Source organism: Euleptes europaea, chromosome 3, assembly GCF_029931775.1.
Source record: "Euleptes europaea isolate rEulEur1 chromosome 3, rEulEur1.hap1, whole genome shotgun sequence".
In the NCBI taxonomy this organism is placed as follows: Eukaryota; Metazoa; Chordata; class Lepidosauria; order Squamata; family Sphaerodactylidae; genus Euleptes; species Euleptes europaea.
The window spans coordinates 70,429,004-70,453,721 of record NC_079314.1 but is presented as its reverse complement, the minus strand read 5'-3'; the positions used below and the strand labels follow the sequence as shown (position 1 = coordinate 70,453,721).

At 42.4% G+C, this 24,718-nt stretch overlaps 1 protein-coding gene across 1 annotated transcript; it reads right to left on the bottom strand.

Moving 5' to 3' along the window:
- Window positions 1-1,671: 1,671 nt before the first annotated feature.
- Window positions 1,672-23,622, bottom strand: LEMD3 (LEM domain containing 3). Its single transcript, XM_056847203.1, has 13 exons — window positions 22,100-23,622; window positions 17,181-17,209; window positions 16,026-16,080; window positions 7,758-7,825; window positions 6,678-6,757; window positions 6,158-6,306; window positions 5,522-5,623; window positions 4,920-5,022; window positions 4,576-4,754; window positions 4,154-4,235; window positions 2,319-2,424; window positions 2,156-2,234; window positions 1,672-1,984 (listed from the first exon to the last, which is right to left on the bottom strand). The coding sequence occupies exons 1-13, from the start codon at window positions 23,598-23,600 to the stop codon at window positions 1,821-1,823; spliced, it is 2,697 nt and encodes an 898-aa protein (XP_056703181.1). The 5' UTR covers window positions 23,601-23,622; the 3' UTR covers window positions 1,672-1,820.
- Between the last annotated feature and the right edge of the window lie 1,096 nt (window positions 23,623-24,718).

Here is a 24,718-nt window from a genome sequence, read left to right as displayed (position 1 = left end):
CATTCCCATCTGTCTTGCAGGAAGGAATATTGGTCAACATTTTTAGGTAAAATAAGCTGCGTAATAGTACAGATTACTATAATAAATGTACAGTGTTTACAAATAGTTTAGAAGAAAGATGCATCAGCATCAAAAGGCAACCTTTTAAATGGCCACAACTAATTTTACATTCACGCTTGCAACAGATCACAAGATGGTTACTAAGATCAGGTCAATAAATCACTATGATGCACAAATACAGCAAACTCTGATTATATACATATAATACATATACATGTATATTATATATATATTTGTATATGTATATAGTAATGAAAAATCTACCAGACTTAACAAAAATCTACTCGCTTGTCAAAAATATGTACTTGCTCTTGGTGAGTAGAATTTTGCATGGCTGATTATATTACATGTACTTGTTAGCATCCAAGACATAAAACTAAGGTTTTTTTTCCAGATAAGAAACCCTCCATTATTAAACATGTTGCCCACAAAAAGCACAAAGGTAAGGCACAATAGGATTTTCTGTTGCAGAATAGTGTGCATCATGTTCACTTAACCGTAAGAAAACGTGCATTATTTGTGCAAGTTCATGCTGCAGATCCATATCTACAATAAAACTGGGCTTTAATAAAAGTATTTTAAACTGGTTGGTTTCCCATCTCTTCACCTATGCAATGTCCAGCTGGATTGACAAATTATGCTGCATCAACAGGAATTATTGTAGCCAATGATTTTATATTTTCAGCTAAATGTCTCAACAATTTTGTGGTGTAAACAATGCACAAATATAGAAACATATACAACTCTTCATGTAAATGTACTGCATTCCTAAGCTCTTACAACCAAAATTTTGATTCCAAAATATGTGCATCTTTAGTTTTACATGTCTAGGTAGCAAAACCTTATAGGAAAGTCTATTCCCCCAGTGGTATGTTGCCACTGCCTTCCTTTTGTAATAAATAACAGCTTTTCACAAAGTGTTTGAGTACCTGCCAATCGCTTCTTTATTGCTCACATAATTTTGAATCCATCATCACAATCACAATATCAGACCATTCACATAAAATCATAACCAGATATTTTAATATAAAACCTATAAAAGATATTTAACTTGTATCTAATACTTCAAGGTGTTTGGCTGTTTGACCTTTATGTAAGGGTACAGCCAAAATATATAAAACATTAGGTTATGAATAAAACAGGAAGCTTATTCACTGCTTGAATGCAGACATCCTCACAAAACAAGATTACTTTTGCTGCCACCACCAGCATTTACATCTATATACAAAACCAGTACATCTGCATTAAGTAGGTTTTCCCTCACTAACCACCAAAACAGAATTTTGTTTCCATCCCTAGGCTGACACAGATAAAAGCTTTTATGGCAACAGCAACCAAAGACCAGACAGAAAGAAACACTTCTATTCACTTGCCATCAGAAATTGTAGGTGGTTTTGTTACAAAATACCCACAAGATTATTTCACAGGAAATTATGGAAATACAGTACATCTCCATGCTTTTAGATTGTTATCAAACACTTGTTGGTGCAAAAATACAGCCACATCTGAGAATGTTTAATAAATTCAACATTTGTCATGCAAAACAATGAGTTGGTTTGCTTGAGCTCCAACACACTTCAAAGAGCAATTGTTTTTTTTTTTTTTGTTCAGTATTACTGCCTCATCAGACATTCTGAAACATGAGACTTCTGGAACGTAGATTAATGAAAATGTTACATACAAAAAGTACTAAAAGTGGAAGACGGGGCCAGACAGGAAATGCTCCCTGCGGCAAGTTAGCAGTTTCTAGCAGCAATGTCTCAGGAGTTTCCCTGAGAGTTAGTTGTGCCTGTCCGGAGACGAAGATGTGACATCGAGTTCATGTGTGTGTTTGATGGCTTCAAGGGAGCATTGCAAGTAATAGCCTGGGGGAAGCGGTGATGGTATCGATCTAGCCGTAGATATTTTACTGTTACCAATTTTCCTGTAGTAAGGTACAATAATATGTAAGACTTTCACTTCTAAAAAGTTTTTAAAAAGACAACCTTGCACAAGTTTACATTTATTTAAGTGGTGAGGCCTGCAATATTTACACTACAAGCTAACCTTGCTATTTAAGGCAATTTCTCGAATTTTGCAAATTCAAACGTCTTACCATCAAACCAAGATCCATGTAATGCCTTAAAAGCCTTTCCAGCATATTCTGGAGACAAACATTTGACATACACACAACCCTGAAATGGAAAAATATAATGTTTCGGTTTCACTCTAATGACAAAGTTAAGTATGTGAATTAACTATTAAAAATGAGTTTTTACCTCACGTGAAGTTTTGTCCACTGCTATATGAACGATTCCCTCGTTATCACTACATTTTTCCAAGATTGCCTCTTGAATTGCCAAATGCCAATGATCACCTATTTCCCTAAAGCACACATACAAAAATCACAAAACTGCATGTCAATTTTTGTTCTTAAAGTAGTCTTAATTAGCAAACAATACATAGTAGTAAGTAACTATGAATATACTTTCAATGGTCTGTGTCAGTAGAATAGGAGTAGCTGGGATGAGAGGGGGTGCAGGACAGTAGCTAAGAAATATGGACCCAGTTCAGACAAAACACATCATAATTAGCTATTATGTGAGCCATGCTTTCTCTTGCCACTCTCCCTTTGTGAGAATCGTTTACTGTTCTATGTGCTTGCACTTTTCCTCTCGAGCTAGACATGCATTCACAGTTTGATCACCCAGACTGTGAAAAGCAAATTATGGCTTGCCACAAAAGTGGAAATGGTGGTGAGGTGGAGGAAAAATGGCTCACAAGCATACTGCCAAAATGGACTTACGAGTCCACAATGGCTGATTTGCTTGACACCAAATGTGTGTCAAAAAGCCTGCAAGTATTAAAGGTAAAAACCAATGGTTTTTTCATTCATTTAATTACAGCACAATCTAACTTTAATGATATAAAAAGAAACCAGTAACTCAGTAGGGTAAGAGTGTTCTAGGACCAGAAAGATCTAGATTCAAATCCTCAATCAGAATGAAACTGAATAGGTAACAACATGCTCTCCATCTAGCCTATTTCAAGGGGCTGCTTTGAGTAGCACTAATAGAAGCATGCAATGCCATGCCATTTGTTTTCTGGTGGATCTAAAACCAGCCCACTTTTTTCAATGGATTAAAACCATCCCGGGATGGAGTTAACATCACACATCACAGTATTTCTGAAAAGCCATATTTATTAATATTTTTCATTTCCAGTAAGCAATTATTCTCGATAATCACTGATAACGGAATGTAACCGATTTCAAAGGAATAGTTGATTCATTAGCAAGTAGTTTACACAGAAGTTACATTCCTAAAGATAGTGAACAGGGTAAGGTTGTAATACAAAGGACACTTCTTTGGAGCAGCAGGACATAAAACCTCTGAATAAAGTATGCTGAACAGTAACTATTTCATGATCATGAATTCTAACTTTGCAGCACTGAACCGAAATGAAAATACTCCAACTAAACAGATACAGTTTGATCAGCAATTAAACCAACAAAATATCTTCTCTGTTTGGTATTAGTTATGATGACATTACATATTAAGGATATCACTTCCTGTGGCGAGGTATTCCATTATTATGTGATATGAAGGCAAACTTTTCAGACATCACAAAATTAGCCATACTTCGTCCTTACATGGCATTATTCCTCTTTCATTTTGTAACAAAAACTTCCCTGGCAGAGTAGTTTTTCCCTTGGGTGGAGCAATGGCAGCCGGACTCTCAGGAAGTCAGCCAGCAAGTGGCAGAGTTTTCTACATGCTCCCGTTTTTTGAGGCAATAAGCCTGGCTCTAAATTTGTGTTTCTCATTTATCCTGAAGCCTTGGTAGGCCAACAAACCTTTACACGACAGGCTGATCTAACCAAACACTAGGTGGAAGTAATCATTCAGATCTGTGATAAGATTCTCAACGAGAAGCTTATGTAGAGGCAAACAGTTGCAAGTTCTAAGGGGTGATTTTGTTCTATTCTCTTTGCCCCCTAATGCCATTACCCTGTACTAAAACAGTGAATACATTTGTATTTCTTTGCGCTTCTATAACTTTTAGCCACAAAACTCAATTATTTTCTTATGTGATGAAAAAAAAATACACTTACATAACTGGATCAAACATGTTGCGAATCTTTAGGCATGGTGTCAAACTATTTGGGGGTGAATTTCTTCTATCCAGATGAAATGCTATGAAGAAAACACAGGAGTATTTATGTAGCAAGGAGGACACCACTCCAATTCAAATATAACTTAAATATTAGCCTGTTACCCCGCACAGAGTGGTGTAAATGTATTTCACTCGCTACAGCCCCCTCAAAAAACCATAAATGAAACCATACAGCAGGGAAACCTGAATACCATACCCAACTTAATAGATCCATTGCTATATTTTAAAGTTTCAGGTAGCTTAAGAAGCTTTACAGGAAGTCAAATGCATGATGTGTTTGAAGTAAGCTTTTCTGACACAAGCCAAGTTTGACAATAACTTACAACTGGTATGTTTTACAAAATACAAGTACATACATACCTTGCCCCTGCCATACTTTAGATGGTATAACCAACATTTTGTCACATGGTGTAGATGGCTGTATCCATCTCCAAACCAAAAAATCAGCACCACCTATTCTCCGTGTTTCTGTGCGGACTCTAGATTCATTAGCAGCAAGAAAATCAACTGCTCTATTCCACACTTTCTTCATTTTTTTCCTTAAATATAGAGCAAAAACATCAAATATTTTAAAAACAAAACTACTTTGTTTCAGTAACTATTAGGAACACTATACCTCTTATATCGCAGGCTGAAGTTAAAGATTTATCTTTGAGCCATTGTATAAATTGACCTAACATGGCTACACGTTCATTTTCCCATACCTGTCTTCAGGTGGAATCAAAGAATCTCGTACATGTGGAATAGGCATATAGGGCTGCAAGTCTTTGTTTTCCTGGCATGCTTCATTGTGGCTTCTTAGGACATCTGAAAGAATCACAGTTAACATAACTTAAGCTGGAAACAATCATATTGATAAATCTGGCTAGAAATATTTAAGGACACTGCAACCAACCCTCTCTAATGGTCCTGAGGGGTGCAGTAAGAAATACTCAAGGCAGCTGACAATCTAGGATCAGAGCCAACCAACTGTACAGTTGTAAGTTCCCTCAAAGGGAGAAAACTGGTGGCTTAACCAGTGGGACAAAATTTTGAGAAGCCTCTTCCTCCAATGTTCTACGTTTCTCATACCAACACACATAACATACTTGGACACTCTTCCACTTACACTTAAAATCAATGGAGATCACTCAAGATCTGTCAAAATATTTATTTGTATGTTATGTTATAAAAAAATAAAAAAAATCTGTCAAAATATAGTCAATATTCACATTCTGGATTTCTCAACCCGTAGGCTGAAGCTCATTATAATTATACATTGTACAAGTGGCTATTTTCTGAAAAACAGTATATTTTCAAAACTTACCTATAATTTTTACAACCATATCATACATTTGTCTAGTCTCCTCTTCTTCCTTAGACCACCGATATTTCATATATCTCAAGACTGCCCAAATAATACCTATACCTGGGTTAAATCATCAAAAAGGACAGTTAAACCACCAAACATTTATTAATATTCACGGCTTGACCACGTAATAAAAATAATTTACATTCAGCAACAGCCTAGAACTGGCTAAAGATTTTTAGAAGGAATTAGACTAAATATGGAATCAGGGAAATGATAGTCTCATCTTTTCTGTCACTACTTTAGCGTATCCCCCAACTTCTGTTTTATGCATAGTTTAAATGAACAGCTGTGGAAACAGTAATCATTGCTTGGCATGAACAAATAATGCCCACGAAACAAACAAATGAAGTGTTAGTTTATGCTATCTCCTTGCAACTATGTATTTCTTTCATTACATTAATACAGTTTTTATGTTCCTGCCTATTCTAAACAAAGTATTTAGAACATGGTTTGCATGTTCTTTCTTCTTTCAGATAATATATCACACTTCACAGCAGACTCCCATACTCTTAAGCACTAATCTGCAAACATTGTTCTTGCACTTTTAAGACCACATAATCAGTATAAACTTTGATATGGGGAGGCACTCACCTAAAAGCAGAATTAATGATCTACATGTTACGGTAATGAATGCACGTCGAAAACGACATGTAAACGACATCTGTGGCCTGGTTGATACCAGGTATTTTACATCAGTTGTATTAGTTATGGATTCCTCATCAGAGTTGTGGCCAACACACCTACAGAAAGAAAATTTCAAAATCCTTACTGTCATAATAACTATGGTTCAATTTGGATCACCTAAGTCATGGTTTGGAGAACGATTAACGTGTTTTCTTTTCAGCATTAACCAGTTTGGTGTGGCATCCAAATCAGCAAACTGTGGCTAGCACTCACACTCGAGACCACAACCTGAAACTCACTTCAAAACTGTTGTTTCCCACTGTGATTTGAATCATTAACCATAGTGCATCAATTCAAACATCATACCAAATTATAAGAGCACTAAACAGGAAAAATAGTGGGAAGAACATATGTTCACATATGGATAATGTCTAAATTGAAGTGTGAGTAAAAAACAAAAACAAAGGCTATGAAACAAATGACTTACTTTATGCCAACATCTTCTCCACTTTTTAGAATCCATTGCAGGGATGTATTAAGCTCATGTTCATATTCTGGACCTAAACTCTAAGACAAAGAAGAAAACTTAAAGATAGTGTGGATCTTGGTCTCTCCTGCTCTTCTGGTTCATGAAAAATAACATTTACTCTGATAATGAGAATCCCTTAACATACACACACACACAGTGATTTGTTCATATAGCAGTGGACATTTTTAAAAAAGCTCTCTAGTAAAGCTCACTTGGAAATAACTGAAGAATATTGCCAGAATTCAGTTGACACATTAACATACTCTAGTTTAAGACTATAGAACAGACTCAGTAATTTACAGCCCATTCCTGAAACCTGCAGCAGCCAGGGACAGGGTGGCCGTGGCACCACCACCAGGCCTCCACATAGGTTTTGCTGCCACTGCCAGGGGTGGGGGGGGGAGAGGAGAAGGGCATTTCCCCCCCCAAAAAAAATTTAAAGGCGGGAAAACCCCATGGAGAACAGCGATGCTGCACCAACAAAAAGCTGGTGCAGCACAACTGTTACAAAAAGGGGAGTTCCTGTGCTGAAAGGGGTTACAAAACTACCCACTAGCAGCTCCGCCCCCAGAACGCCCTGGGAACACCTCCCAGGACGCTGGTGTGAGGACTTGCGCTGACAGGATGTTGACAGGAGGCCGAGCCAACATCTGAAGGCCGCACTGCCGTGGCAATCCAGGGGGGCAGTGCAAGTGGCACAATGCTGGTGTCCATGCCAGTTTGCATAGCGCAAGTGGCACGGATGCCGGCATTTGGGGTCATGTCGCCTCCTGAGGAGATCTCGCCTCCTACCTCAGGAATGCGCTCTTAGTGAGAGACAAAAACAGTGCACTTCGAACAAAATAAGCATCTGTGCTTTTTTCTTTCTCTTACAAAATCTTTTTCTTTAGCTTAGTTTCATGTTTTTTCAGAGTTATGCATATCTGAATATATACAATTGAAGTTCAATTTTACAAGTACAATACATCTATGAGTAGTCATTTAAACATACCTTTATATAAATGTTAACTCCCACTTAATGGTAAAACATTTGCTTACTTTTAAATATTCAGCTGCCTCCTGGATGGAAAGACCTTTCTTGCCAGAGTTGCCACACTCATGATCTCCTAGTTGAATTAAATATTTTTGCATATTTATTACTTCTTTATACTGCATAACACATAGCCAAAAGTAAAATCACACTGTTAAGTAACTGAAGAAGATAATCTTTGGATGCTGCACTATACAAATAAAGTTTGTGTCTATCAATCAGGGCATCTCTACTGTCAGGTGAATGTCACAAGTATGAGCTTCAGAACATGAATCTGAATAGGTTTGATTCAACAACATTTTAGCATTTTTGTCTCTGATGCACTGCTTAAACTTTTCAAACATTTAAATTTAGATCTCTGTACTGTTCCATATGGTATGCACAGTGCAAATGCTCATTTAATGTCATCTGTAAGAGTTGTGAAGTCAAAACTGAATGCAAGGGTTAAATCAAAACTGAATGCAAGGGTTAAATGAATATGTAATGGTTTCTCACTGCGCACAAAACAGCAGGAAAAGTGCAAACAAACTTCAGTCTAGCTTTTCCTAGTTTTGAGTTGTTCACTTTCAAAATGACATTTAACCACTTCGGTTACCGACTGTAACGGCCTTTGCCTATGCACAATAAACGCTATCATACCTCTCCAGTGTTTTACATATGTGAACACAAAATGTAAACATTAAAACCAACCTGATCCCCTCCCATCAATCAGTAACAATGAGGAACCTTAAACTGTGCCCAAGGATTCAGGCAGAAGTTTCTGAAGTAGTTACTAAGGACCCGTTCCGGGAGGCATTCCGGTGCACCGGGAAGCGTTCCTGGGGCGTAGCAGTACCAGCCGCGGGGCAGGGCTGACATTAGTCGGCCTCCCAAGCACTTTCGGCTCGGGAACGCCCTTTTTATTTTTGCAAAGATACGCCAGCTTTTAGCTGGCTTATCTCCCATGCAACCCTATGAGGGTTGCACGGTTTTTTGGCGCTGGGCAGAGGTTTTGGATGTGCAACACAGCCAGTTTGCCTCCTAAGCCCAGCACAGGCATTCCTTTCAGGAATGCGCTGTAAGTACCAGTAATACAGCACCATTAAAAAAATGTTGCTTCCAGACACAAATATTACCTGCTTGGTGGGATATGTCAACTGTGACTATACAAGAGCTTATACTTGAATAAGAGCTCTTGGGAGCTCTCAAGTGTCCCACACACCTTGACACATTTTTAAAGCTTCACATGAACTGAATAAAGCTGACTGGGTCCAAAGACGCAGACTTTGTCATGCAGAAAGTATCTGTTTAGGGGAAGACTACCCACACCTCATGAAAAATTAATGTATATGAAAAATGAAACTAAATCCAAAAGTTTCATTCTACCTGCACAAGCAGTTGATTAAAACACAAGTACTACAGGAACCATTCCACAAGTGTGTCTAGAACTGCACTTGTTACATTATTTTAAATCCAAAGAGGAAGGAAAGTAGTAACAGTGAATTCTGAATATAATACAAAAGTATTACTTAAGTATTAAGCAAATGGTTACTTTTAACCAGGAATATTTTTAATCTAGTCTAGGGAATCAACCCTGTTTAAATACCTACTAGAAGACCCCTACTGGACTGAACGTTCTGAATGGACAATCAAGATAAAAAGAAAAAGAGCCTTGGCTACTTACCGTGAAGGCTTCTTCTGCTCAGAGGGACGAAGGGCATCTTCAGAATGGGTGTTTCCTTTTCCTCTTTGCTCGGGAGGCAGGATTTAATATTTAAATTTTCCCTTGACTACTGAGGGTAAACGCCCCCTGAAGCCAGTTAAAAACTTTCCAAGCCTTATATAGGTAACTGAGAAAAAACTTGTAACATTTAAGTCATCAGTAAGTTATAAACCGATTAGTAGTAAAAGACGCTGAGTTTAGAGTAGTCTTAACGAGACTAAGGTCTAAGTGTAAATGGAAGTAATGAACCATGGTAAAGAACAATAGGAAATAAAGCAGACGTCTGGGAGGGCAAGATGCCCTTCGTCCCTCTGAGCAGAAGAAGCCTTCACGGTAAGTAGCCAAGGCTCTTTCTCGGCTCAGAGGGACAAAGGGCATCTTCAGAATGGGACATACAAGAGCAGTCCCCGCCCAGGATGGGTTAGACGTCCTGTAATATACTTTGCAACACTCGTCTGCCGAATGCTGCATCTGAAGATGAGTATAGGTTCATCTTATAGTGTCGTACAAAGGTAGACACCGACGACCACGTGGCTGCCTTACAAATTTCATCTATGGGGGCCTGCCTGTCGAAGGCTGTGGAAGTTGCTGAACTTCTAACTGAATGTGCAGTAATGCCCCCAGGTATTGGTAGCTTGCTTTCCTTATAAGCTGTCTTAATGCACAATGAGATGGTGCGACTGATAGAAGCTCTTGACATGGGTTTACCTCTCTTTGGCTGTGATATGTTAATGAACAAGGCTTCTGAAGTCCTGATACTTTCTGTTCTGGACATATAAATGTGAATGGCCCTCCTTACATCTAGTGTATGCCATGTCTTTTCCTTTGGAGTCTTAGGATTGGGACAAAATGAGGGCAGAACTATGTCTTGATCTCTGTGGAATTTTGTATTGCACTTAGGTAAGAATGAGTGATCATGTCTGAGTACTACCTTATCCTTGTGGAAGGTAATGAGACCGGGGCGGATAGATAATGCGCCTATTTCTGAGACTCTACGTGCCGATGTTATGGCTGTTAAAAATATCACTTTCATCCTAAGCCATTTGAGCCCTACCTTCGAAAGAGGTTCGAAGGGGGGTTTTGTGAGTGCTGTCAAGACTGTGTGTAGGCTCCAAGTAGGAAACCTGTGTTTTGTTGGAGGATTGATGATGCTTAAGCCTCTAAAGAATAATTTAATGTGAGGATGTTTGGATATTTTATAACCTGCCACTCTTGGAACGATGGTGGCTATGGAAGCTAGTTGCCTGTGTAGTGTAGAAGTGGCTAAGCCCATCTGTTGACCTTCCTGTAAAAAGGACAGGATGCCAAGTGTTCTAGGTTTGAGTGGGTTAAAGCCTTTGCGTCTGCACCACCTAGTAAAGGCCTTCCATGTAGAATTGTAGATTCTTTGAGTTGAAGGTTTGCGTGCAGCCTGGATGGTATTAATTATGTCCTCACTGTAACCTAAGTTGCAAAGTCTCCTCCGTTCAATACCCATACGGTCATTTTGTACCATCCTGGATTGGGATGGCATACTGGGCCCTGTATCAGAAGGTCCTGTCTGTCTGGAAGTCTCCAGAAGTTGTTGTGAGACATTTGAATTAAAATCGGAAACCATGGCCTTCTGGGCCAGTAAGGGGCTACGAATAAGACGTGTGCGTTTAGTGTTTTTATCCTCCTCAGTACTCTTGGTATGAGAGGGAGTGGAGGGAAAGCGTATAGCATTCCCCTGGGCCAAGGAGCCGTTAGGGCATCCGTCTGTTCCGCCCCCTGTTGTGCAAATCTGGAGTAATACCGGGGTAGTTGGTGGTTCGATTTTGAGGCAAATAGATCTATTTGAGGTGTCCCGAACCTTTGTGTGATGTGCTGGAATATGTCCGGGTGAAGGGACCATTCTGCCTCGTTTATTGTCTCCCTGCTCAGCCAATCTGCTTGAATATTCGTGACTCCCTGAATGTGTTCCGCCTGTAGTGAGGTTAGGTTGGTTTCTGCCCAATTCAGTATTTTTAGTGCTTCCTTGTGTAGGGGTGATGACCGTGAGCCCCCCTGTTTGTTCAAATGTGCCTTTGCGGCCACATTGTCCGTTCTTACCAGTATGTCCTTCCTTAGGATTAGTGGAGTGAAGCTTTGTAGAGCTTTGTATATCGCTCTGATTTCTAACACGTTTATGTGTAATTTTTGTTCCTGGGGGTTCCAATTGCCTTGGGCTATGTGCTCGTGAAAGATTGCTCCCCACCCAGTCGTGCATGCGTCCGTGTAAATTTGTTCTGGTATCGGGTAAATGAATCGGAGGCCCCTTGAAAGGTTGTTTCTTTGTGCCCACCACTGTAGACTGTGTTTGACTTCCTTGGGAAGGAGGATGTTTATGTCTCGTTTCCTTTGAATGTCCCTTTGATAGGGTCTGAGTAGCCATTGTAGAGGTCTCGAGTGTAGACGAGCCCATTGTATGGTGGGGATGCAAGCTACCATGTGCCCTTGTAACTTGGCGAGAGCCATGAGTTTGGACACCCTGGAATTGCATGCAGCCTTGGCTAGGGATGATATGAGAGTGATCTTGTCCTCCGTCAGGAAGAGTTTGTTTTGTTGAGTGTCTATGAGAACGCCTAAGTGTTTTAGATGTTGTGAAGGAGTTAACTTGCTCTTCTTGTGATTGATTAGGAAGCCGTGGCTTGTCAATTTTTCTACTACTTGTTTTGTGTGTTGTAGACTTTGCTGTTTGGAATCTGCACATACCAGAATGTCGTCTAAGTAGGGATGAATGCGTATGCCCTCCTTGCGTAATTCTGCCACCAAAGTAACCAGTACTTTGGTGAAGACCCTTGGGGCGGAAGTTAACCCGAAGGGGAGGGCTCTGAACTGGTAGTGCATTCCTTGGTAGAGGAACCTCAGAAAGCGTCGATGTTGTGGATAAATGAGGATATGTAGGTACGCTTCGGTGAGGTCTATGGATGTTAGAAAGTCCATTGGTCTCAATGCCTCTGAAACTGACTTCAGTGTCTCCATTCGGAAGCGTCTCAATGGGATAAATCTGTTCAGAAACTTCAGATCTAGGATGGCCCGCCATCCCCCATCTGTTTTGGGAACGGTGAAGAATACTGAATAGATTCCCAATGAGCGTTCCGAAGGAGGCACTATCTCTATCGCTTTGATGTCTACTAGATGTTGTATCGCTTCTGAAGTTCTTTGTATTTTTTGTTTGTTCTTGGATGTTGGTGATATCTGAAGTCTGTCTGTAGGTATGTGAGAGAACTCTATTTGGTATCCCTGAAGTATTATGTTTTGAACCCACAGGTCTACATGAGGGGTCAACCACTGTGGGTGAAAGTGACTGAGCCTGCCCCCCACAGGCAGCAGGTCGGCGTCACTGTTTGGACTGTTGTCCAGGTTTATTCCCCTTGTCACTTTGAAAGGAGGAGAATTTTGAATTCCTATTGAATCTACCTCCTCTCCGAAAGGAAGTACGATTTTGTCTCCACTGATTGTTTTGACCCCAATGATTTCTGCGTTGGTCAGGTCTGAATTTTTGGAGAGTATGGTAAGATCGAAAATTGGTAGAATTGGAGGAGCTTTTAAAATCTTTGTGAAGAGACTTGGGTAAGGCTTGCTTTTTATCTTTAGTCTCCACTAGGATGGTATCTAATTTGTCTCCAAATAGGCGTTTTCCTTGATATGGATAGCCCATGAGGACTGACTTTGACCGGTGCTCCACTGACCAAGGGCGAAGCCATAAGGCTCTTCTAGCTGCGGCTGAGGTAGCTAAAGCTCTAGCAGCGTAAGCCATGGTGTCTAAGGTAGAGTCTGCCAGGAAGGAGACAGCTCTTAGAATTCTAGAGACACCTTCACAAGCCTGTTTTTCCTCCTGAGGAATAATCTGAGTCAATTTTCTGGCCCAGATAATTGCTGCTCTTGACACCAGAGCAGATGTAACCGAGGCCTTAATTGCCAGGGCTGAGGCCTCATGTGACTTTTTGCATGCCAACTCTGCCTTTCTATCAGCAGGATCTCTGATCAATGCCTGTCCCTCTTCAGTGACTGTGTCTGAAGTATGTAGTGTAGTGACCGGAGCTTCCACCGGGGGTACCTTGAGCATTTCTGAGGTGGCCTGATCTACATTATAAAACTTTTTTGATGTTACTGGGAACTGTTTTGAACCCATTGGTTTCTCCCACTCTGACTTAATGAGTGATAGGAAATAATCAGGTACAGGTATCACCTTGTCTGGAATGTCATGCATATGGAAGAATTCTTTCATCCCCTTTTTTCTTTGAGTGTTTGCAATGTCAGTGTCATCTGAAAGATCAAGGGCTGCTAGGGTTTTAGACAATAGCAGAGGAAATTCCTCAGCGTTAAACACTCTAGACTGTTTTGGTTGTTCAATTATGTCTTCCCCATCCGAACTGAACTCGCCCTCCTCTCTTTCAGACATGGAGTCATCTCCCTCCTCCCCTTGCATAGCCTGCTGAGCTGAAGTGTCCTTTAGAGCCGCCTTAGTAGGCCACTTGCCGTCCCCAAGGTAAGTACTGCCAGCACTTGTTTGTTTTGGACGGGCACCCAAGGACGTATAGTCCTGTAATGTCTGGGCTTCCATGGCTGAGGAGGTATGGGGATAGGTTGGAGGGGGGGGGGGTTGGGCTGCTCTCAAGCCTTCTGTGAAGGCATCTTTAATAAGAGCTGAAAGCTCCGCTCTAAGAAAAGCTAGCCCGCCATCTTGAAACAGGGGGGGAGGAATCCTACCGGTAGCCGGTGTCTCCGCAGCCGCTTCACGTCCTTGCACTAAAGGCGAGCCGCCATAGGACGAAGCGGTAAAAGGCAAAGGCGAGCCGCCAGCCTGCTGTTCTTCCCCTGGGAGTTGCTGCACCGGAGGAGCGGCAAGAGCCGCTGTAATCTCCGTGGCGCTAGCCGTTGCGGGAACTCGTCCGCTTCTTTTTGGAGCGCCTGTGAGCCGTGCGGCGTCTATGAGGCGTTTAGCGCGCTTGCCGCTGGTCGAGACGACCCTCTTGCGCTTGCCGCTGCCTCCGCCGCTTGAGCCGTTTTTCTTTTTATTTTTAACCCCCGAGTCAACTGGTTGACTGGTGGAGGGATCAGAAGGACCCGGCATAGCTGTTAGAAGGCTAGGGTCCAAATCGGCTGAGGCGATATAATCGTCTTCTTGCCGATCCGCCATCTTGTTTTGGCGGGAATTTTTTTTTTTTTTTTTTTTTTTTTTTTTTTAAGCCTTCTATCTAAGATAGAAAAGGTAGAGAAAATATAGATGTGAAATTTAGGTACAGGAAAGTATAGATAGGAACAGATAAGGAATAAGAGTAAAAATTTGTTCTCCTTGAGCTGAGAGCTGCTTAGAGGCTGCTCTCCCGATAAGGCAGGAAATAGAACTGGCTTCAGGGGGCGTTTACCCTCAGTAGTCAAGGGAAAATTTAAATATTAAATCCTGCCTCCCGAGCAAAGAGGAAAAGGAAACACCCATTCTGAAGATGCCCTTTGTCCCTCTGAGCCGAGAATTGCCCAGTTACGCATCGACTGCTTCTGTCCAGCGAGAGTTATAGCCTAAGTCTAATAAAACAAAGACTAGCCGATCACGAGTTCCAGCGCAAATTTCCTTTAACGCCGCCAATTTGCTCACCTCAAAACTTTGGACTTCCACCTAATTTCCATTTAAACTACCTGGACAGTCTTGACAATCCTAAGCTCAGGAAAGTCTTTATGTAAGCTAGGACTAATTCATTGCCTTCAGCGATCCTCTGTGGCAGATTCCTGAAAACACCTTACACTGAAAGTCTGCAGATGTGGCGCAGGATGTCCTGACTCCCTATCTCATATTCTTTTGGACTGCCATCTTTATGATTCCCCAAGAGGAAACCTCATAAAACCTATAGTTTTGAACTTCTCCTCAAATAATACGAAAATACTTTACAAACTATTAGCTGATAAGGATCCTGAGATAACCGAAAACTTGGCAAAATTTCTGACAATAGTAGTGAACCAATGGGAATCTAGTCGAAAGTAGAATCACAACATTAAGGAATTATTTATATTAATTTTACTTTAACTTTTATCCTTTTATATACTGCAAATTGTACTATGCCAATAAAGGTATTTGAAATTTGAAAAATTAATCTAGTCTACCTTTGCTGTAGAGTTATAGAGGGTTGGGTCCTGTGAACCGTGAGTGCAAGGGCATTAGTGGATTACTGCCCATTTGCCCAGCTACTTCCCAAGACCTGCAAAAAGTTGATACTCAGAGGCATGAAAGCCCATGTACTGAATGTGACAGTGGCATCGGGGGTTGCTGTGAAGAGGAATACCAGGCAACATCATCCCTTCGCAATCTTCTACAACTGATATCAGCCCACCTGCACCCACCCATCTGTGCAAAAGGAAAGTTGGAGCAATGTTATTAATTTCCCCTGTTCCTAGCAGACTCCTGTGTCCCAGGGCATTCTGTTTAGTGTGTCGACAATTTAATCAACCTAACATAAATGAAGCAACTATTATCATAGTGTTCCTACAATGAGAAAGAACAAATACTTCTTGACCTTCTATGGAAACATGTGCAAATTTTGGAAATCCAGCTCTCATATTAGTTTAGAAGTCTTACCTGCTATTTGTGCCAACTTATCATGAAGTTTGTATAAGCTGTTCATGAGATTTGCCTAGAAATGTAAGCAGCTAATTAGCAAATACTGAAACTAATTAAAGCGCTCAGTTTCTTAACAGACTAGTATTGCATCCCAAACATTTAGAAACACCCATTCACATGTGCGACACCCGCCCCCCAACCCATTAAGCTACAGTACATTTCAACAGCAAGGAGACTGGAGAATACTCCCCCCGGTTAGGTACAACTAAGAAGTTACACCCTTCTAATTACTTTATTAAATTTAGAATGGTGCAAACTTTAGGATTACACTGTTAGACTACTTACATTTCCATGGGTCCTAAGACATGGGAAAAAAAACTATCAACTACCACTCTTCCAAAACGGCACAAAGAAGAACACAGACATATACAAAACTTAAGGTTATGTTTGGATACAACAGTGATGTTTACAAGCAGCTGTCATTTAAGGAATAATCTGTCTTGCCATCAAAGACAGTGAGGATTCAGAGATGTGATGGAAATGCCAGACTAAAACAGATACATATTAGAAGCAAAGCAGCACGAACTGATGTATACACCTCACTTTAAAGTCTACAACTAGAACCAGCACTCTGCTTTAAGATAGAGGTGTCTTGAGTAAAACTTCAGAAAGTAATTTGTCTAAGATAAACAGGATCTCCTAATTCACTTTTTCCCTTCTCTACAATAGAATTTTAGCAAGGGTATACAAGGGATTCAAACCTAACATTAAAATGTAGCCAAGTCATTACTAGAGTCACACCAAACAGGACTCCCCAATACAAGTAATCCTTTGGCAAGGATAAAAATGCTTACATAATGGTTGTCAAACTTCTTATAGTAAAAAATCATAAGGATTATGTAAGCCTATGCCTCAACAGTCATGCTAGGAAAAGTTGAGGGCAGCAGGAAAAGAGGAAGACCCAACAAGAGATGGATTGACTCAATAAAAGAAGCCACAGCCTTCAATTTGCAAGATTGAGCAAGGCTGTCAAAGAAACGACATTTTGGAGGGCTTTCATTCATAGGGTCGCCATGAGTCGGAAGCGACTTGACAGCACTTAACACACACACATGCCTCAACACTTTTTAAGAGGCTAGGCCCTCTTAATGCAGACATTAAAGATATACTTACTTGTAATTCTTCTGTGAACAGATTTTTATCTATTAATAGAAATAAACAAGAAGTTAACAAAACCATTTCAATACCAGTATTTGAAACAAGATGTTTAACAAAAAGCAATCAATACCATCTCAAGTTAATGGTGGCACCCACAGTTTACATTCGAGACTGGTGAAGAGTAAAATCATTTGTATAATACTAAATGTTACAGTACAACCATAACACTCAATCATTTATTTTCCCTTTCAATGCAAGTACAGTACTATTAAACGCAGGCATGTTAATATGATTCCTATGTGAAACTACCCCAGTACTTTACTAAATATTGTACATTCTGCACTGCACTGCAGTACAGTACTGTACCACACACCACAGCAGGTGCTAGCACAGTCTTGCACTACCCAGTTAACTGCAATATTATTTCTCTCTACATTTAAAAGCAAGTTGGACATAACAGCCCACTGCTAGTCTTGCACAGCAAGCTCATGTGCTTGATCCCAAATGGCTAAATCATAGGATCAAGATATTAATCTTTTCTACAAAACACAGTCTTGCTATGTAACCCTTGCACTGTTTAACGTGTCATGTTAACATTTATGCTTTACTTCAGTTTTGTTTTCAGATTTCTGGTTGGTTCCAGATTTCTACACACAAATGCTATTGCACTGTTTATTAAAGTTCCCATCCTGCTGATTGTATTAACTTCCTCTGTGAAATCCACCTTCAGTCCCAATGTGAAAGTAGAACTATAAATGTAAATACACTCAAAATGTAACATTATGAATCCAAATGCAATATTGAAGTACACCCAACTATTACCAAAAGCAAGAACTTGAAACACTTCCTCCACACAATATAATTTACCACATGCCCCTACATCATTATGCTGAGCATTTTCCCACTCTCACCATTCAGTAATGCAGAGCAGAAGAAATGCATAATGTCCTCAAGACGATAGGTAAGTACTACTACATATTAAGTGGAGGGTCACTCATCATGGTTTTCAGTGAGAGACCTAAGTTTTTTATAATATGCAATTATACAGCAACCGGCTGCAATTCTCTGTGGCCCAAATTTTGTCAACTGCATTCTATAATTTTCAGCATATGATCATTTATGCTATTTGCAGAGACAGCATACTCATACAAATTTCTGTACTTTTAAACCCCTATATTACAACCCTAAAAGCTATAAAGTAACCACGCATACAAGGATTGTGTTGTTTAATCTGACCAAGCAAAAATTTATGCAATTACAACCATTGCACTCTAAAAAGCTTAGAAATTACCGTAGCTCCAAGCTTAAGGCCCTTTTCTAGAATAATTTCAGTTTTATTACAGTTCTCATAATCCTGACAAAACATGAAAAATGACCACACAACATGGTGGTGGAAATGCAACCTTCACAAAAGCACAGCTCTCAAAATTCAGACTATGAGCTAAAACCAGTTCTTGAACTTTAGCAACATTGTGTCCACCATTTTGGCTTAATTTTTTCACAAGCTGCCTTGAAGCCCTTCCCTCCTTCCTTACTAGTGGCTGCCATGCATGACGCTTTGTATGAACTGTTTATGACCTGTGGAGGCTTCCATTCTCTGTGGTGGAAAGTGCTGTCAATTCACAGCCAACTTACGGCGACCCCATAGGGTTTTCAAGACGAGGTGATTTGCCTCTGCATGGTAACCCTGGACTTCCTTGAGGGTCTCCCATCCAAGTACTAACCAGGGCCAACCCTGCTTAACTTCCAAGTTCTGACAAGGTCATGCTAGCCTGGGGCATCCAGGTCAGGGCCTCCATTCTCTAGTCTCTTCAAAACAATACCAGGAAAAATCACAAACTTTCTTCTAAGTAACATTCTGCTTCTGCATAAATATCAGAGAATGGCTGATTCTATAGGGTCATAACTCAGAAGTCCATAACCCAAGATCTAATCATTCATATCTCTTGACTGGAAGGGACTCTGCCACCAGAGACAGCAAGAACCTGTTACAGGCTAATAACTTTTAGCCAGAAGCTGTCTGAAAAGGGATAAGGAAGGGGACTGGAAAACTTTCAAAGTGGCTCACAGAAACAGAAAAAAGACCAGTGCCAGCATTCCATTGAAAACTACCACTGGCTATTATTATCTATAGATGCAGAGTGGTCTCCCTTTCCCCAGCCCCGGGAATCCTATGCACTAGAACAGAGCAGTTCAATGTTATACCTAAAGTATCTAAGATGACTAACTTGGACAGTCCCCCTGTGGTAACTAGAAATCTCATTGACTAACAGCCCATTCCTGAAGGGGGGAGACCAAAGCTCCTTTAGGAGCTGGTGTGGCACCTATGCTGGCGCAGAGACAAACACGCTGGCTTCCAGGAGCCCCTCCAGCACCAGTGCAGCCATGCCGGCGGGGATTTCCCTGCAGGGAAAGCCCGCTCTGGCATGGGGGGAGGGGCGTTCCTGGGGCCCTAACTTTGTTTCCTAACTTTGTTCCCCCGCCCCCCGGAGTGCCCACTCGAGCTTGCTCGTGCAATAGGGCATTTCCCCCTTTTTGGGCTGCAAGTAGCACCAAACTACTGGACCTCATCCATCAGCATGTTTCAAGGCCAGTGCTCTGAAATGCTCCGGAACCAAAGTGACTGCTGGTGATGGCAGTTCTACAAGTACCCACCCTTTGACAAAGCAGATTCTATCTCCTTCCTCTGTGGCAAGGAGACCCTACCCCATTTCTATAAAACTGAGTTTTTCTCATTAGCCAAATGGGCATATAAAGAGGTTGTCCTCTGCCCTTACAAAGGCAAGGCAGACTCCCAGGAGTCCACAGATGCCAGTTTGAAAAACGGTCTATAAACTTCACTTATAGAGCTAAACGTTTTAGCATGCTCCTAATCAAGAACGTATCCTTTGTAAAATTATAGTTCTTTAAGAGTTTATACACAACCAGAAGTTACAATTAGATGCACAGAAAGGAAAGGAACAGGCAACTTTCATTGTTCCTTGACAGCCAGTGTGGTGATTAGAATGTCAGACTAGAACCTACTGGGAGACCCACTCTGCCAGAGAAGCTTACTGGGTGATCTAGATCCAGTTTCACATTCTCAGCCTAATCTACCTCACAGGAATGTTGTGAGGAGAAAATGAAAGAAAGAAGAATGATGTAAGCTGCTTTGGGAATTTGTTGGGGAGAAATGTGGGGTAAAAATGAAGTAAATAAACAAATTGTTCAGAACCCATCTACCAAAATCATCAGTATACAGAAGCACAATTCAAAGGTTCTGCTCACCAATAGTCTTTTTACTTGTTTAACCTAGATAATAAGCCTACCCATAGTAATAAAATTAAAATGCAGAAGCCGAAGGATAGTTGTATATTCTGATACAAATTTCAGACAATTATCTTGTTGGTGCAAATATTCAGTCACTTAAATACGGTCAAGGCAAGTAAAACAGTAACACACAGAGCTGACACTCTGTTTTATCCAGATTTTCCTGTTAACAAGAACATTTTCAGAAGCTACAGAACTATTATTTCCCTCAGGGGAAAACATCTCACTATGTTCCATTTTTAGTTCATCAGAAAAGGATCAACAGGGAAGAAAACTTCAAGATTAAAAAAAAAAACTCAAACCCAAAACTCAGAAGACCTAATGAACCACTTTGGGGTCAGGAAGCAATTTTCATCCAGGCTACATTTTCCAGGGATCCTGGAAGGATTGTTTGGTTTTTGCCATCTTCTGGGCATGAGTAGGGGTCACTGGGGGAGTGGGAGTGAGGTTGTTGTGAATTTTCTGCATTCTGCAGGAGGTTGGACTAGATGACCCTGGAGATCCCTTCCAACTCTGTTTCTATGAACCGCATGCTATAAAGAAAAAGATTAAGTGTTTCTTTTCAAGAACAATTTTAAGTACTTCTTCTACCTTTATGTAGAGCACATTAAGGTGCAAATAACTTACGTACTGAACAAAACACAGCATCTTGCTACAACTACTTTTAACTAATTAGAAAAATGTTTCTCAATATTCACTGCCTTGTTTCCTCTCAGATTTATTCTTCCTTCCATTATTCTGCTCCTTCAGCCACTTGGATGCCTTATATCTAAGTTACCGGTACTTTTACTCCACTGATAACAGAAATCAATCCAGATACTATTTCAGGAGAACCTAAACCAAGGACACACTTGATCACATCCCAAATTCACACATAACTATTTTCCAGACAGGAATGAATGTAGGACACACAGCTCACAATGTACATGTTGGCTTGGATCCAACCTAGAATTTCCTTGTAATGGGGGCAAATTTTGCTGATTTCCTCCTCTCCCTCAGCAGCCTCCCAAATGCTGTTCCTGGGGGAAGAAGATCCCCCCTCCCAACAGCTACAGGCAGGATTAAAGGTCTCCCAAAGGAAGGAGGGAACCAGCAAAAATCACAGCCCCTTGCACCCATGGAATCCAAACCACTATTTTATGTTATATTCTAATTATGCAATTCATTAAGTACTAAAGGAAAGTATCACCCATGTGAAATGTCTATAGCACATGAAGCAGCCTCCTTCAAGAAGGTAAGTTAGCCAAGATTCAAGTATTTCAGCATCAAACACATTTAAAGCTCAGTTCATCCCACCAGAGCAGTCCTAGAGATAACAAGACTCCATGGGAGATGTAAAGCTAAAATTCTATTACCACAACAAGTGAATCAAACACATAACTCTACTGCAGGATAGCTATGTGTTATAACTAAGAGAGAAAATGAAATAAGTCTACATATAAGCAAACCAGAATTAGATAATACAAAGCAATGGTTGCAATCCCTACCTTCACTGCTGAAACAGAAAACTATGGCCAGCCAGCCAGGTTCCCTCTGGCCATCTATAGCGCACTTCTATGTTTCACCCATTTATTTGTCATGCAAGTGTGTAGTAAGAGACTTCTACACTATATCCTAATACTTACTGTCAACTCCCACATCGCCAGTTACTCCCGAACCTCTCATTCTTAGGTAAGTGAGTCCCAATATCAGAAAGAACAAGCATGCAGCAGTTAGAAGGAACATAGACAGGTAGTGAGCACTGAAGCCTCCTGTGGTGGATATTTCTTCTCTCTTAAATTGCTGAAGAAGATCCTCCTCTGGCTCCGAGAGCTTCTGTTTGTACGTGTTTTTCAGGTATGTATGATTAGAACCTGTGTGGTTGGAGTGATTTACTCTAATGGAGGAGGAAGTAGTAGCACCTGGAGAGAGGCTTTTGGCAGCAGTGTATATCCTGGGTTCAACACCATAGCCCCCGACTGCACCCGTGAGGACGTGATTGTTGGCTGGTTTCCTGTTAGTGCTCACAGAATCCGTCATCTTGCTACCGTCCAAGTCAGCAAGCAGTGGCGGCGGATGAGCCTTCTTAGAAGAGCCGCAGCGGTATCTGGGGAAGGGCCGACCTGAGTCCAAATATTCACCTCTTCTGCTTGCCGCCGCTCCGTCCTCTTCCTCCTGCTTCCTCCTCCTGTCCACGCCAGCAGAGTCATCAACCGCCGCCCTGTCGCTCAGCGGCAGGCCACCCACCGCACGGGGCTCCTTGCAGGACTCGATCAAGCCATCGCCGGCTGCAGCACCTTTAGGGGCGGAGAAAGGGGGAGCCGATTTGCCCAGGCTTTTCCTGGCAAGGTAGTGGCGGGCCAGCGACTCCCCTTTCCACACCTGCTGCTTCGTCTCTGCCGCCTCTTCCTCCTCCTCGTCGTCGTCGTCCTCCTCCTCCTCGGAGTCCGAATACTTATCCCTCTTACCTGGGCCGCCGTAGGAAAAGAACCTGTTTCCATTCACAGCCCGGCTCTTACCCCGCTGCGGCTCTCGCTCGGCGGCGGCGTCCCCCTCCTCGCCGCCTTCCGCCTGCTCCCAAGTCCCCGCCGTGACCGGCGGCCGCCTAGCCACCGCCCCCCACCAGGCATTGGGCTTCCTCCGGGCCGACGCCTCCGGCGGCAAGGCGCTGTTGTGGAGAGCAGGCCCCGGGTCTCGGCGCGAGGCGGCAGCCCGCTCCCTCCGGCTGGCAGCGGCGCCAGCCTGGCCCCTGGGGCTGGCCTCCGCATCCGACTCGTCCGAGCTGAAACCCAGCAGCACTTTGCCGCCGCCGCCGCCGCCGAGGGGAGCTGCGCGGGCCCGGCCGCTCCCACTTGCGGCCGGCCGGGACAGCGAGGCAAGGTCAGCGCCAGGCAGCCTCGTTCCCAGGCCGCCGCCGCCGCCGCCTTCTCCTCCCCCTCCTCCTGCCGTTGCCCCGGGGTTATTGTTGTTACTGTTCCGGGTCTTGGCGGCGGCAGCCCCGCCCGCCCGCTCTTCCTCGCGCAGCTTCTTGAGCTTTTTCAGGTAGACGGGCCGGGTGCTTTCGGTGACAGGCCCCGGGGAGAAGCCGAGTCGCCTCAGCTCGGAGAAGAGCTCCTCGTCGCTAAGCTGCGCGGCGGCCGCCGCCATTTTCCCACCTCCACAGCCGCCGCCGCCGCTTCCTACCCACGCGCCGCTCTCGAGTCCCCGCCCGGCGGGCCTCGGGCTCGGTGGTTGCCCAACGAGAGTTCCGGTTCCTGAGGGCAGGAGGCGCCGCCTTCCATGTGCGGGGGAAGCGGGGCGCCAGCACACGCCGGCGGATGTCAAACACATCTGTTTTAAAACTGTTCATAAACAGAACCGATTTTATACGCGAGATGTAGCGGCTTCTGACTTCCCCGCAGTCTGCCTCTTCCACACTCGCCCACAACCCAGCTATCCTGTTGGCTTTTTAAAAGACTTTAGTTCCAACAGGGAGTGTAATAATGCCAGAGGGGCTACAGTGATGTATTGTAGACCAGTTCTGTTTATATTTGTGGGGTAGAGAACATGAGATGTCAAGCCACTGCAAGGAGATGAAGCCCCTAACACCTGCGACGCTTTATTTTAAAATTTGCGTCGGTTTCCTAGGTAATCTTTCCCCTCATGCGGACGCTTTTAACCGGAATCTGATAGGATGGTGTTTTCCCTCTTTGGTCCCCGCCGGCCTGAACTGACGCATGCGCACTAAACTGTGGCCTAGACCCGCCCGTCACCCTGGAAGCGTCGCGCCGCCTGCTAAAGCGGGGTGGGGGGGGGGGAGCTTTACTAAGCTCAAGAAACACACAGACGCGCATTTCGGTTTTGTAAAGCGTTGGCAACTCCTATCGCCATTCCCAGGACAGAACACAACACGTTTGTTTTTAATGGTCTTTCATTTGGCGTTTCAGTTTACATGACAGTCTCAAAGGCGATCACTCTACTCTGCAACGAGAAGGGCAAGACAAACCTCAACGACAAGTTTTGTGAAGTTCAAAAACAAAAGATGTGAAATTAGAGGGTCCTGTGCCCCACATACACGCACTCTCATTAAGCTTATGATACTGTAATGTGCTGAACTAAAGAAGCAGTCTTTATAGTCTATAAAGGAGCAACCATAAAAGATGTCTAGCAATGTAAGGCTTTTATTCTAGATTCAACACAAAATGTTATAAATGTTACCATCATACTACTTTGTATGCAGTCAGAAACCATATCCAAAATGTCTCTTCAAAGGGTTCTGCTTAAAG